This window comes from Carcharhinus amblyrhynchos, chromosome 5 (assembly GCF_965287045.1).
Source record: "Carcharhinus amblyrhynchos chromosome 5, sCarAmb.v2.hapA, whole genome shotgun sequence".
NCBI classification, from domain to species: domain Eukaryota; kingdom Metazoa; phylum Chordata; class Chondrichthyes; order Carcharhiniformes; family Carcharhinidae; genus Carcharhinus; species Carcharhinus amblyrhynchos.
Genome location: NC_137328.1, coordinates 841,803 through 857,331, shown reverse-complemented (window position 1 = coordinate 857,331; position 15,529 = coordinate 841,803). Strand labels below are relative to the sequence as shown.

The window sequence follows — 15,529 nt, the reverse complement described above, 5'->3', positions numbered from 1 at the left end:
AGCGTTACTGCAGTCCTCACCAGAACTATGAAAATTTTGCTCAGTGTCTTGTACTTTTGTTGTATTGCTAGAATTGCTATTCGCTGTACCTGCATTGACTTATAAAAGGTCTTGCTAGAATAATACAACAATATTTGGCACTAATCTTGTTGAGGTTCCTGAGCTCTGTCATGACAGTATACTTGATGAGAATAATTTATAACAGACCACACTTGAATTGCTGGATGCTGAACATCACTTCTGTAAGGGACAAGTGAGGACATTTTTCTGTCAATGTGGAGGAGGGACATGGAGCTATTAAGACTAAAATTCTGAAATAAAGTTGCGCTGTCCAATTTGTGACCCACTCACAGCTAATTGGGAAGCCAGATGTGATTAATTGCATTTTTGATTAAATAAACAACAGGTACTAGAATCTCTTATTGGGCATAGAATCTCAATACTGATATTCATGTGGATTAATCGTGCCTGTAAACTGGTAAGCTGAAAAGCAACATGTACAGGTTTATTGATCACTTTGAGTGCTTTACCTCTTTGGTTACTGTGATTTAATAAAAAAAGGTGTATGATATTACTTTTAACATCACAGAAACCCAAATAGTGATCCGAATGGACAAGAGGAGGTATGATTGTGCTGAACTTAACCACTTGGAATAGTTGCTCCAGACCCGCAAAAGCCACCCAATAATGAAAAGTTCCAAAAGTGTCACTATGGCAATGAATAATCAGCACCCAATCACATTCTGGAGGACCTGGGCTCTGGGATGAGGAGAGATGGGATGGGTTGGATTTAGAAGGAGGGGAGGGAGAAGATCTGGAGGGTAAGAGGGAATGGAGGAAGTGCAAGGACATGTCAAGAGGGTGAATGGGGTGGGTCTGGAAGGAGTGCATAGGGAGGTCAGGAAAATGAGTGGGTAGGAAGGGTTTGGAGGAAGAGTCATGGGGAATGTCTTGAGAGAGACACTCTCTGGAAGGTCTGAAGAGAGAGCATGTGGTCTGGAGGAAAAGCAGGGGAAGGGTCTGGAGGGAACGGACAGAGTGTGTGAAGGGAGAGCAGGCAGGCAGGGTGCGGAAGGAGAGTGGTTCAGGAGGGGTTTGGAGAGAGCATGCGCAAGTGTCCCAAGGGAGCTGATGGCGAAGGTCTAGAGGGGGAGTGGGGTATTTGTATGTTGCCTCATTGTGTGAGTTAATACTTCCGACAGCTAGTTTGATGGTGAAAATCCCAACTGCAGTCACTAGACATCAGAAGTAAACTGCACAAAATCACTGAAAAACAAAGATGTATTAGGATGAATATGTTGGGGCTTTTTTTCTCTAGAAAAGAGAAGATTGAGGAATGACTTGGTGGAGGTTTTTAAATTGTGAAATATTTTGATGGTGTAAAAAGCGTTTTGGCTTGGCAAGAGCAGAATTAGAGGGCAGCAATGTAAGGTAATTGCCATGAAGTCAAGTGTGTGTGTGTGTGTGTGTGTGTGTGTAATGGTTTGTTAACCTCAGGTGGGATTTTCCAGCTTTGGGGCGAGCGTGGCTGCATATTCTGATCCTGTGATTCAATGATTTGCTCTCCCCATCACCCCACTATGGCACTTGCTCTGCTCTGGATCTGAGTTTTGTGCTGATTCCAGCTCGTCCAATCAAGGCCTTTGATTGGCCTTTATAGTGAGGGGGATAGAATATAAAAGCAGGGAGGTCTTGCTGCAGCTGGAGTACTGTGTGCAGTTTTGCTCGCCGCACTTGCGGAAGAATATATTGGCCTTGGAGGGAGTGCAGAGGAGGTTCACTAGGCTGATACCGGAGATGAGGGGGTAGCCTATGAAGAGAGACTAAATAGACTGGGTCTGTACTCGTTAGAGTTTAGAAGGCTGAGGGGGGATCTTATAGAGATGTATAAGATAATGAAGGGGATGGATAAGGTAGAGGAAGAGAGATTCTTCCCGCTTAGAAAGGATAGCAGGACGAGAGGGCACAGCCTCAAGATAAGGGGAGGGCAGTTTAGATCGGAGTTGAGGGGGAACTTCTTCACTCAAAGGGTGGTGAATCTCTGGAATTCTCTGCCCGTCGAAGTGGTGGAGGCTACCTTGCTGAATATATTTAAGTCATGGGTAAATAGGTTTCTGATAGACTAGGAAATTAAGGGTTATGGGGAGAAAGCGGGAAAGTGGAGCTGATCCACTTCAGATCAGCCATGATCTTACTGAATGGCGGGGCAGGCTCGAAGGGCTAGATGGCCTACTCCTGCTCCTATTTCTTATGTTCTTAAGGAACAAAGAACTGTACAGCACAGGAACAGGCTGTTCGGCCCACCGAGTCTGTGCTGACACAGATGCCTCTCTAATTTAATATTTTCTCACCATATCCCTCTATTCCCTGCCTATTCATGTATCTATCCAGATGCCTGTTGAACGTTGTTATAGAATCTGCTTCCACCACCACCTCCAGCAGCGCATTCCAGGCATTTGTCAGTTTCTGTGTGAAAATCTTGCCCCTTACATGTCTTTTAAACTTTTCCCCCCTCACCTTCAACCTATGCCCCAAAGTAATTCTTCCAGATGATTTTTCCAGATGTGAGTACATCCTGTTCCTAAGAATCTTCTCTGATACTTTCCCCATCACTGATGTAAGGTTCAAGGCCTTAATTTCCCAGATTGTCTCTTCTGCCCTTCTTAAACAGAGGAACAATGTTTGCTACTGTCCAATCCTCTGGTACCTTTCCGTGGCTAAAGAGGATACAAAGGTTTTGGCAATTTCTCCCCTCACTTCTGTCAGTATTCTGGGATAGACCCTATCTGGCCCTGGAGACTTGTCCACCTTACTGTTTTTCAAAATCTCCAATACCTCCTCCCTTTTTATCTGAACATGTCCTAGAATATCAACACCCTTTCTACACTCACCATCCACCACATCCTTTTCCTTTGTGAATACTGATGCAAGGTACTCATCAAGGACCTCACCCACCTCATCTGGCTCCACACGCAAATTCCCTCCATATCCTTGAATAGACCCACCCTTTCCTTAGCTACCCTCATTCTCCTTTTACACATGAAAAAAGCCTTGGAATTCTCCTTAGTCCTGCCTGCCAAAAACATTTCATGCTCCTTTGCAGGTGGTCAGGAAGGCGAATGGGATGCTGGCCTTCATCGCGAGGGGGATTGAATATAAAAGTAGGGAGGTCTTGCTGCAGCTGTATAGGGCATTGGTGAGGCCGCAGCTGGAGTACTGTGTGCAGTTTTGGGCGCCGTACTTACGCAAGGATATTTTGGCCTTGGAGGGAGTGCAGAGGAGGTTTACTAGGCTGATGCCGGAGTTGAGGGGGTTGAGCTATGAGGAGAGGCTGAATAAATTAGGCTTGTACTCGTTAGAGTTTAGAAGAATGAGAGGAGATCTCATTGAGACGTATAAGATGATGAATGGGATGGATAGGATAGAGGTGGAGAGACTCTTCCCGCTCAGAAAGGACAGTAGGACTAGGGGGCACAGCCTCAAGATAAAGGGGGTGCGGTTTAGAACAGAGTTGAGGAGGAACTTCTTCACTCAAAGGGTGGTGAATCTCTGGAATTCTCTGCCCGTTGAAGTGGTGGAGGCTACCTTGCTAAATATTTTTAAGACGCAGGTTGATGGGTTTTTGATAAGAGAGGGGATTAAGGGTTGTGGGGAGAGGGCGGGAATGTGGAACTGAGCCAAGACAGATCAGCCATGATCTTATTGAATGGCGGGGCAGGCTCGAAGGGCTAGTTGGCCTACTCCTGCTCCTATTTCTTATGTTCTTATGTTCTTATGTTTAGCCCTCCTAAGTCTCTGTTTAAGCTTTTTCCTGCTGTTTTTGTATTCCTCAAGAGTCTTATCCATTTTCAATTTCCTGAAATTTATGTATGCCTCCTTTTTTACTAAGCTCACAATCTCTTGTCATCCAGGTTCCTGAATCTTGCCATCTTTACCCTTCATTTTTACAGGGACATACCTATCCTGAATTATTAACAACTGACTGTTAAAAGACTCCCACATATCAGATGTGGATTTGCCCTCAAACAACCGCTCCTGTCTACATTCCATAGTTCTTGCCTAATACTGTCATAGTTAGCCTTCCCCTAGTTTAGCACTTTCATTCTGGGACTACTTCTATCCTTTTCTACAATTATCTTGAAACTTGCAGAATTGTGGTCACTGTTCCCTAAATGTTCCCCACGGAGACATCAATCACCTGCCTGGGCTCGTTTCCCCAGAACCAGGTCTAAGATAGTCCAACTTGGGAAGGGACCAACTACATATTGTCTCAAGAAGCACCCTTGGACACAGTGAACAAATTCTGTCCCGTTCAAGACCCTGGCACGAAAGGAATTCCACTCTATGTTGGGGAAGTTCAAATCACCCATCACAACAACCCTGTAGTTTTGACATCTTCCCATAATCTGCTGACATATCAGTCCCTCCACACTGGCAGTTGGAAGATTTGTAGTATGCCCAACAATGTGATTGCACTGCTCCTGTTCCTGAGTTCTACCCATATGGTTGGATTCTGGAGAAGCCAGCCTCTGACTGGGTATTTTCAGATTTTCTTGATCAGGTTGGCTTGTCGTGGAAATACGGTTTTGTAAACCCTGAAAAAGGGAGTTCAGAAAAATCCGCTTTACCCTGAGACAACTGAGAATGTGGAATTCACTGCGGTTGAGGTGAATGCTATTTAGGGGTGCCTGAAAAGGCACCTGTGGGAGAAGGGAATAGAAGGTTATGCTGACATATGGAAAGAATGGAGGAAACTAAACTAGAGTATAAAGGGTGGTGGATCTCTGGAATTCTCTGCCCGTTGAAGTGGTGGAGGCTACCTCGCTAAATATATTTAAGTCATGGGTAGATAGGTTTTTGACAGACAAGGGAATTAAAGGTTATGGGGAGAGAGCGGGAAAGTGGAACTGATCCACTTCAGATCAGCCATGATCTTATTGAATGGCGGGGCAGGCTCGAAGGGCTAGATGGCCTACTCCTGCTCCTATTTCTTATGTTCTTATAAATGCTAGCATGGACTTTGTGTCAAATGGCCTGTGGCTGTATATTGTAGTATTCGATAAATACTTTGGCAGAATTTGAGATTTTGGTGAAATAGACAGTCATGTTTCATAGTGAATGGGAGGTGATTGTTCAATCAATGCATACATGTGAAGTACATTTATCTGTATGTAGAAGATATTTAATTAAATTAATGTGTGTGGCTAAAAGAGTTGGTGCAGACACACACGCAGCTAATTGGCAATTGCTGTTGGAAATGACTGTACCAAAGTATTTAGCTGCTTATTTATACACAGATTAGTCACACAATGTCTTTATTAACTGAAGTTTCTGGATTACTAGTCCTGCCAGGAGGACAGAAAGTTTTAAATACGACATTGATGTGAGATTTCTGATACCCTGCTGTGATGGTCGGATATAGACAGGTCTGTGTTTATGTGGACATCATAGTTTCTGTTCTGCTGTATTTCTTTTATTTGTGTTTATTTAGTCCTGGCCTTAAGGCCCCCCCTCCCCCCTTCAGGTGAATTATTTCAAAGGGCGGGAGGGAGTCCTGTTTCCCACTTGTTTGCTATAATCCTATCATATCCAAATTTGGACCCTCATAGAGCAATTAGACCAGCCTGTATCTCCTATTTGTAATGAGGCTTTCTGCATTTCTGTGTCTATAACCCACGAGCCTTCCCTGATGGGAGATCATTATTCTGGAAGAAACAATGTAAATGTAAATGAATATACTCATTAGTGAGTTGCAGAGAAGTCTTTAGTGGTAACATTGTTATAATTCAGTTTGTTATTCCTTTGGTATTCTATGTAGAATTTTTGATAATTCATTATTAGTATTCTTTGCTGCTCACACTGGATTTAAAATTTTATGTCTATTTAAATATGTCTATTTAAAGAGGGTGCAGGAACAGAGAGACCTGGGGGTGTACACACACAAATCTTTGAAAGTGGCAAGTTGAGCAGGCTGTTTTTTCAAAAAAAAAGACACATAGGATTGTTGGCTTTATTAAAAGGAATTAAGTACAAAAGTAAAGAAGCAAGGCCGAACCGTTAGAAAGCACTGGTTAGGCCTCAGTTGAAGCATACAAATCTAGGTTCACAAACATTTGGCCACCCTTGGAGAGTGTGCAGAGGAGATTCAGAGAGGTAGAAAGGGTTGGAGGGACTTCAGTTATTTAGTGAAGCTGAGTCTGTTCTCAGAGAAGGTTGAGAGGGGAATTAATAAAAGCATTCAGAATCATGCAGGGCTTTTATAGAAGAAATCAGGAGAAATACTTTCCGGTGACAGAAGGGGCAGTAATCTAAGGATTTCATGTGAATGAAAAAACAGTGGCAGCATGAGAAAACATTTCTACGCAGCAAGTTGTGCAGTGTCAGAATTATCTGCCGAATAGGATGGACAGAGTAAGAAGTCTCCCAACACCAGGTTAGAGTCCAACGGGTTTATTTGGTAGCAAAAGCCACTAGCTTTCGGAGCGCTGCCCCTTTGTTAGGTAAGTGGGAGTTCTGTTCACAAACAGGAGATATGAAGACACAAACTCAATTTACAAGATAATGGTTGGAACGCAAATCTTTACAGGTAATCAAGTCTTAAAGGTACAGACACTGTGAATGGAGAGAGCGTTAGGCACAGGTTGAAGAGATGAGTATTGTCTCCAGACAGGACAGTTAGTGAGGTTTTGCAAGCTGCACACGTGAGGACGGCCTCAACCGGGATCTTGCGTTCATGTCACTCTATCTGTAACCCCATGACTTACCTGGGCTTGCAAAATCTCACTAACTGTCCTGCCTGGAGACAGTACACATCTCTTTAACCTGTGCTTAACGCTCTCTCCATTCAAATTGTCTGTACCTTTAAGACTTGATTACCTGTAAAGACCCGCATTCCAACCATTATTTTGTAAATTGAGTTTGTGTCTTTATATCTCCTGTTTGTGAACAGAACTCCTACTTACCTAACGAAGGGGCAGCACTCCGAAAACTAGTGGCTTTTGTGGCCAAATAAACCCGTTGGACTTTAACCTGGTGTTGGGAGATTTCTGTGTTTGCCCCAGTCCAATGCTGGCATCTCCACATCATGAACAGAGTGGAGGCAGCAGACACAGTTGTAACTTCCTGAATAGAGTTGGAGTTGTATTCAATGGGAACCATTTGTAGGGCCATCGGGGAAGTTCATGTATTCATTAGTTACTGCTCAAAGAGGAGGCACAGGCACAATGTGGCAAGTGGCTTATTTCTGTGCTGTACCAATCAGTAATTCTGTGATTCTATATGATTCTATTGCTTTGCCTCTAACCATGTTTTTTCCATTTTACCACAGGGTCTGTCTGTGAAACGTTCCAGATCGCTCTCTCCAAGGAGCAGCGCGGGAGAAACAGAGGAACTGATGAAATTACGTAACACAGAACAGAAGATTGAGAACTTTGAAAAACTTTTGCAACTCAAGGTAATGCACAGTGTTAGGCCAATACTTAATTACTGTCCATTTTAAAACATGCCAATATTGAATTAGTAACTTCAAGTGGTTAACCTGCCCATTAATTCCAGTGTGTTTAGAACAATTAAAATCAGAATCAGAACATGGGATATAGGGTAATTTGACTGAGTGGATTCAAAATTGGCTCAGTTGTAAGAGACAGAGGGTGATGACAGAAAGCTGCTTTAATAACTGGAAGCTATTGTCCAGTGGCATACCACAGGGATCTATGCTGCGTCCCTTATTATTCATAATTTCTATAACTAACATAGATGACTATATGGGGGATAGGATTAGTAAGTTTGTGGATAACACGAATGGTTGGCTGAGTGGTTAACAGCAAGGTTGAGTGTATTAGGGTATAAGAAGATATAGATAGGATGGTCAGATAGGCAGATAAGTGGCAGCTGGAATTTAACCTTGAAAAGTGTGAGATTACACACTTTGGAAGCAATAATTTGACAAGGAAGTACTCAATGAACAGCATGACACAAGGAAGTTCTGTGAAACAAAGGGAAATTGGCGTGTTTAGCCATAGATATCTGAAGGTTGGAAGGGCATGTTCGTTGGGTGATGAAAAAGGCATGTGAGATGCTAGCCTTTATCAGTCGAGGCATAGATTATACACTCCTTATATACTATTACATACTCCTTATGCACCTATGACTGTGTGGCCAAATTCCCCTCCAACTCAATTTCCAAATTTGCTGATGACACCACCGTAGTGGGTCAGATCTCAAACAATGACAAGACAGAGTACAGGAATGAGATAGAGAATCTGATGAACTGGTGCGGTGACAATAATCTCTCCCTCAATGTAAGCAAAACAAAGGAGATATTCATTGACTTCAGAAAGCACAGTGGATGGCATGCCCCCATCTATGTTAATAGGGACGAACTAGAAATGGTCGAGAGCTTCAAGTTTTTAGATGTCCAGATCACCAACAACTTGACCTGGTCCCCCCATGCCAACACTATAGTTATTATAGCAGGTTCTTATGTTCTTATATCACATGTTTCACCAAGCGTAAATCCCACCTTCTGCTAGACTCTGAAACATGCACAATATCAGTACATGAACTAGTGGTTATATGCGTGAGGTCGAGTGATGGCATTTCTTCACCTCCTGTCCAGTAAGATGCTGCTCTCTCGGGTTGTTTGCTGATTTGTTGCCCTGCAGCAAAAAGGGACAATGAGTTTGAAGCAATGGGTTTGCCTGATGTGGCAGTCATGGTTGAATGGCTGACATTGTTAAGTGCAGGAGCGAGAGGTGAAGTTATGAATGTGATATATGAGTCTTGGTTGATAGAGATTTATCAGTTGGTGCACGATGGGAAGGTGGTGCATCAAGCAGCCTGTGAGGCTGGTAATGCAGTTGGTGGGATATGGCATTTGAAGATGGGTTGACTGACTTTGTGTAAGGTCATTGGACTTCTTGTGGTGTTGTGTCTTGGGTTGAGACTCCTGACATTAATGATCACACCTCTTTAGCCCCACTGCCTTTTGAAAGTTGCTCTGCAAGATTTCCTGACCTTCTGTGAATGGATGATACCTTTGCTCCTTTGTATCACTCCACCATGGCATCCAGCTCTAGATGAAGTTTGCAGGCGGCTTGAATCGGAATCGAAAGGTATGGGCAAATTGCATGCAGAGGATTCCTACATCCACAGAACCACAGAATTGGAGCACAGGAGGAGCCTTTGGTTGGCTGTATCTGCACTGGCTCTTCAACTTAGCACTCTGCCTTGTGCCATTCTCCTGCCTTCTACCCTGCATAACCCTGCATATTGTTCTTGTTCAGATAACAATCCAATTCTGAATGTCTTGGTTGAACCTGCATCCACCATACTCTCAGGCAGTTTAACACTCAGTGTGAAAAATTTTTGCCTCATGTTGCTTTTGCTTCTTGTCAATTACTTAAGTATGTTTCTTCTTGTTCTCTATCCTTTTGCGAGTGGAAACAGTTTCTTTCTATCTGCTCTGTCCAGAGTCCTCCTGATCTTTGCATCCCTGTATCAAATTTCCTCTCAGCCTCCATTTCACCAGGAAAACAGTCTCAACTTTTCCAGTCTATTTTCATGACTTGAGTTCCTCATCCCAGAACTAATCTCATGAATCTTTTCTGTGCTCTGTCTAATATCTTCATATACTTACCAAAGTGCAGCACCTAAAACTGTTTACAATATCCAAACTTAGACCGATTAGTGTCTTTTATAAATTCATCATAACCTTCTTGCTCTGGTCCTCTTATGTCCTTATTAATAAAGCCCAGGATACTCCATGCTTTATGAATCAGATCATCAACTTGTCTTGCCACTTTCAATGACTTGTGCATGTACATACTTCAGATCCTTTGCTCCTGCACTCCCTTTAGAATTGCATCCGTTATTTTATATGGTCTCTCCACATTCTTCCTATCAAAATGAATTTTTCTCTGCATTGAACTTCACCTGCTACTTGTCCGCCCATTCCACCAACTAAGTTGTAAACTATCTGCCTTGCAGTTCACAATGCTTCCAGATTTCATATCATCCATAAATTTTGAAATTGTGCCCGGTACACCAAGGACTAGGCCATTTAACATATAAAAATATATCTGGAAGAGTAAGGGACTCGATATTTACTCCTGAGAAATTCCACTACTATCTCCAGCCCAAAAATCTGTGGTTCCTGTTACTCAGCCAATTTTGTATCGATGATGCTATTGTCCCTCCTATTCCATGAGCTACAACTTTTCTCAAGTCTGTTGTGTGGCACTGTCTCGAATGTCTTTTGGAAGTCTATGTACATTACATCGACAGTATTACCCTCATCAACCCTCTCTGTTACCACTTCAAAAAACTCCAACAAGCTGACTAAACACAATTTTCTTTGAACAAATCCATGCTGGTTTTCCTGAATTAACCTGCATTTGCCCATGTGATTATTAATTTTGTTCAGAATTGTTATTACAAGAAGTTTCCTCACCACTGAAGTTGAACTGATGGGTCTGAAGATGCTGGGCTTATCCTTGCATTCCTTTTTGTACAAGGGTGTAACATTTGCGATTCTGCAATCCTATGGAACTACCTTGAGTCTAAGGAAGATTGAAAAGTTATGGCCAATGGCTCTGTGATTTCCAATGTCACTTCTCTCAGTATCCTTGCATGCATCTCATTCAGTTTTGTTGTTTTATCAACTTTACGTACATATAGCCTGGGTAATACCTCAATTTTCAGATCTTAATTTCATGGAATTAGACTTCAAAAGTTTCAAAATCCAATCTGCCAAATTAGATGAAAGTCTATGGCATTATTAAAGATTATATCCCAATTGTTCATGTGGCCCATCTACACAGTATGCAGAATTGAACACTTTACATTGTGCATTTTAAGGATTGTTTAAAGCCCGATTGAAAAATATATCTGTCAGGACAGAAAAAGCCCAAATTATTCTGCAATGCACTTTTTCATGTTTAATTAGCAACATTGAAGCGAAAACCTTACTTTTTCAATTGGTCATGGTTTATATCTTGCTAAAGTGCCTTTTATAGTTTGAGTGCTGTGAACTCTGTGGAAGTTCCAAAGTTATAGATTCATAGAGTTTGAAAGTGTGGAACTCTGTGGGAATTGCCCCGGAAGTTTCCACTTCTGATAGCCAATTTGCCCATTCTCCAGGATCATCCACAACAGCTTCAATGTGCTGAACTGGATTATTATCCTGGAAATGTTATATGGAAATATCCTAATCTAACTCCTGTGTAACTACAGAACTAACCCCACAGTCACTCACACTTATTCCCTGGCTACCCTCCTGATCCCCCAACTTCCCCAACCTGACTTCCTTTCCTGAGGAACTGGCCACCCTACAGATCTGACCCACCTACCCCATTTCATTTGTCCAGTTATGGTTCTCTGAGGGATACTGTGTTTCAAATTTCTGGGTAAGCCCAGTTGGGAAGACCTAGTATTAATGTGGAACGGTGTCAGGTCAGGCATGCTGAATGCAGCAGCAATCCAACGACAATGGTTACCACTCCTGAGATGATTAAACCCTTGCTTGACCATGCAAATTAGCAAACTGTACGTGACAAAAATCTAAAGTGAAGATTGTTCTGGACCACTAATACTTCAATAAGTTACTGCTTGACATTATTGCTACTGCTTCTACTGTTGCTCAAATTGCTAGTTACCATCATGTATTATTTCAGCTCTTTTTTAATCCCAGGTCTCATATACATATAATTGCAAGCTTTGTTATCTATCAGTCTTTATCACACACTACTTCTACAATGTCCAAATGTCCATTGCGATAATTATTTGTAAAAAGGATTGACAGCAATCAGATTGACAGATTGAAAGGAAGACAGGTTTTTGTTTTTTTGTAAACTTATGAATTGCGTACATTGTTGTAAATAACTGCCACCTGTCCATCTTCTGTGTATAAAACACTGACATATTCAAGAGCATAGTGATTCCATTGTGATGGCGTTACACTTCTATCTTGTCAACTAAATGAAAGCTGGGACATTGAAAGACAATAACCCAGGATTATTGTCTTGGTCTTTCAGTTCTTGATTAGTCAGACAAGGCAATAAGAATCAGTACTATTAACTTACGCATTTGTGAATTTTATAATTTGTTTTATTTTATTAAATTCTTTTGTTTAGTCTCTCATTGAGACCTCCTACAGAAGAATCTATTTTGAAATCATATTGTGTTATTGATTATTAGGCCTTCTTTAATTGTGTTTCATTCACTCAGGAAAGTGAATGATAACAAGTCAACTTTTAGTTGTTCACATAGGTATGATTAATTTAGAATTAAAAATTATTGTTTACGTACCATAATGAAAATAACAGACTTCACCCAGTTTATCATGTATTAGGTCAATGAGAACACTATTTGACTGGTTTAACTTGTGTTGTTGCCTTTTGTTTTCTGTTTAGGACAAAGAGAATCAGGAACTGAGGAGAGCTCACGACCAGCGACTGGAACGCCTGCGAGCTTTACAAAGCAACTACAGAATGCTTAAGGGCCAACTAAAGGAGTTAGAAGGGGAACAAATCAAGTAAGAATACAGAAAACTTCTGTTTAATTGAAAATGACTTGGTGTTTACATTCTGATTTTGGATTTATTCATTTAGCTTTCATCTTGCCCTGAAAGTGAAACCTTTGGCCCAGTTTAGATTATTGCATATAAAATGCAAATGTTGAAAATCTAAAATAGAAGGTGAAACTGCTGGAACTGCAGATGAATAAACGGGAGCCATATTTCTGGTGTGCAACAAAACACTTATTTCAGATGCTGGTGGACGTGTGGGTTTCCACTTATTCTTCATTTGTTTATTAGCATTTGCTATATTATTCTCAAAGTTTATCAATGGGACTTGATCAGAAACTTATGTGTCAAAAATAAAGGGAACTGTCTCTGCAAGATAACTGCGGTCATACTTCTTTGAATGCAAAGAAATAAAAATGATAAATGTGCTTCAAATCTTTCTAATAAAACTCTTAAGGAGCCAATAGTTTTTTTCTAAACTCTACTAGGTACTGAATGAGCCTTAGCCATTCATTTGTTCGAAAATGGGTAATATACTGGCTTGAACTCTTCAGGGACCTGAGTTAAAATCCAGCACAGACAGATGGCACAAAAGTCTCCCTTTTGTTTGATTGCTGCTAAGGGTTCTAAGTTCCCAGTGGAAGCAAGTCTACAGTGCAAACACCCACATAATTCTGCAATAATTGGACAATAGAATTGCTGATATGGGAAGATAGTGCACACCTCTGAGATTGGGTCTGAGCTGCTTTACGGGGGAAAGCGTTATCCTCCATTTAGCTTGTGGTATACTTCAACCAGCCATGCTAGGATGCAAAACAGAACACATCCACAATTGCATAAACTATTGTATAAAACATGTAAAGTAGAATTATTTTTCTTGTTTTGGTAAGCAATACAAGGATTTTGTTTTCATTGCACATTTTCAGTGACAAAGTTGTATTTGAAATTTCACTTCCAAACATTTGAACAGGATCCTGTCATTTGATTTTGGTAAACTTGCAAGATGTTAATATGGCAATTTGGCTTTAGAAGCGTTTCTATAAATTTTGAAGGGAAGTATTGCTGTTAGAATGATTTAACCAGTCATTGCTACTAAATTCTGGTGGATTTGACAGTTTCTGCAAAGGTTAGAAATAATTTTATTCAATCATAAAGCTTCACGTTGGGAGGGGGAAAGAAACCTGTGAATAACCTCATATTCCTGGTTTACATCATGCTCCAGAAATACAAGCAGCAAAAACAAAATCCAACGTGCTGAGCCCTGGCAGCTGCGGCAGGAAGACAGCGATGGTGTATGGAACGAACTAGCGTACTTCAAACGAGAACACAAAAAGCTATTGACTGAAAAGTGAGTTTCTTTTTTTTTGCAAATTTACACATTGCAGAGCCGTATCACTTCCGTCTGATCTTCTAGTGCTTAAATGCCACACAGAGGAATTCCTTGCAAGGATAAAACAGCCAAACTTCTTTTATCAAATAAGCCAGTCTCTTCCTATCAGCTGTAGTGACAAGTTTAGTAGTGGTAACAGTATCTGTATAATGTGATAGGGGGATTGTGTTAATTAATGTGGCTCTCATCTGTTGGAGGTGTCGCTCTTCATTAGCCTGTATTTTGCACACTGCCGTGCTTCATTTGTTGAATAAGGTGGTGAGGGGATAACCTAGCCAGCCGTGTTCGTTTGATCTCCTCACTACATACGTGATATAGAAGGCCTCATCTCTCTCTGTTCCCTGCCCTGTCCTGCTAATCCCAGCTGAGCTCATTATGATGTAGCCTTGCTGCCTCTCTTGGAGCCAGAGCTGTCCAAGCTAATTACTGGTAGCAGTAGAGCTAGCTGCTAAGGGTCTGGTGCGTATCTGCTAACACGGTCCTTGGAACTGACCTGGAGAGAGCACAGGGGAGTCACTTTCTTTCTTGCTGTGCGTAGGCTGTCCTCAGGGGTTAGCATTGATCCCTTCACAGAGCTTTCAAGTAGTAGTGAGTATTAAATAAAGCATTAAAGAAAACTTGTGTTTTCTGAAATAAATACACAGAATATTGCTTTGATATTGCAGTTTGTGGGCTCTTAAAAGAAATTCTACCAAACCTAGCTTACTGTCCAACGTGTATGTGTATGTATGTGTGTGTGTTTGTGTATGCGTGTGTGTACACACGTGTGCGAGTGTGTGCGCACATGAGAGTGTATGCACCTGGGCATGTGTGTGCACATGTGTGTGATGTGCGGACAAGTTTAATGATTGAGCGTTTTGTAACTTCAGCTAAAGTAACTTTTTTCTCTTGCATTGTGTTAATCTGTTTCCATTAAATAAAAAATCTAAAATATTACAAACAACAAAAAATAAGTGATGAGTGAGAAAAATAACCTCTGTCATATTTCTAAAGGAATTCTGTTTTTCTGTATTATATGTATGTGGTAGAAAAGGCATTTTCAGTCTTCAGTAGGTTAAATAAACATTGGTTTCTGGCTGCATTTATTTACGTTCTGACATTTCTAACTTGGAAACCATCTGTTCCACGTTATCAAACTTGGTAGCAGATAGTAAATCTCCATTGGTGAATGACCAGAGAGATTCGCTGCGATTCCAAAGCATGTCTGTTGTCCAAATGCACCAGTTTTTCAGGCTGCTCTCAGATAACTGGGGTGATAACTGCTTATGGCCCCATTTTTGTCTGCAAGACTATATAACTTTAAACGGTGAAGCTTTGTTACACACTGAACAGCAGGAATAATTAATTCTGACAAGTTAATATAATATTTTAGTAAAGCATGTAAATAAAAAATGTAATTTGCTGCTCCTAAACACACCAGAATTAAATATTAAAAAAAAGTACAGTGGCAGTTGTAACTAAGGTAGTGGAACATTTTCTTTTGAACTCCCAAAACAAGCATTGAAGATGATGTGCTTGTATTATAAAATTTTTAAAAATGATGATCATTTCCTATGGTAGCAGTCTGACTTTAATATACTATATATCAAATATTCACAAAAGCATAATGTCAGTTA

At 41.0% G+C, this 15,529-nt stretch overlaps 1 protein-coding gene across 2 annotated transcripts in view; it reads left to right on the top strand.

Moving 5' to 3' along the window:
* Positions 1-15,529, top strand: part of cntln (centlein, centrosomal protein) — a 337,725-nt gene that overhangs the window by 137,747 nt on the left and 184,449 nt on the right. For both annotated transcript variants that reach the window (XM_080188296.1, XM_080188295.1), the window contains exons 11-13: positions 7,328-7,453; positions 12,411-12,532; positions 13,746-13,871. In XM_080188296.1, the coding sequence (XP_080044422.1) occupies positions 7,328-7,453; positions 12,411-12,532; positions 13,746-13,871 (374 nt within the window). The remainder of the gene's footprint in view (positions 1-7,327; positions 7,454-12,410; positions 12,533-13,745; positions 13,872-15,529) is intronic.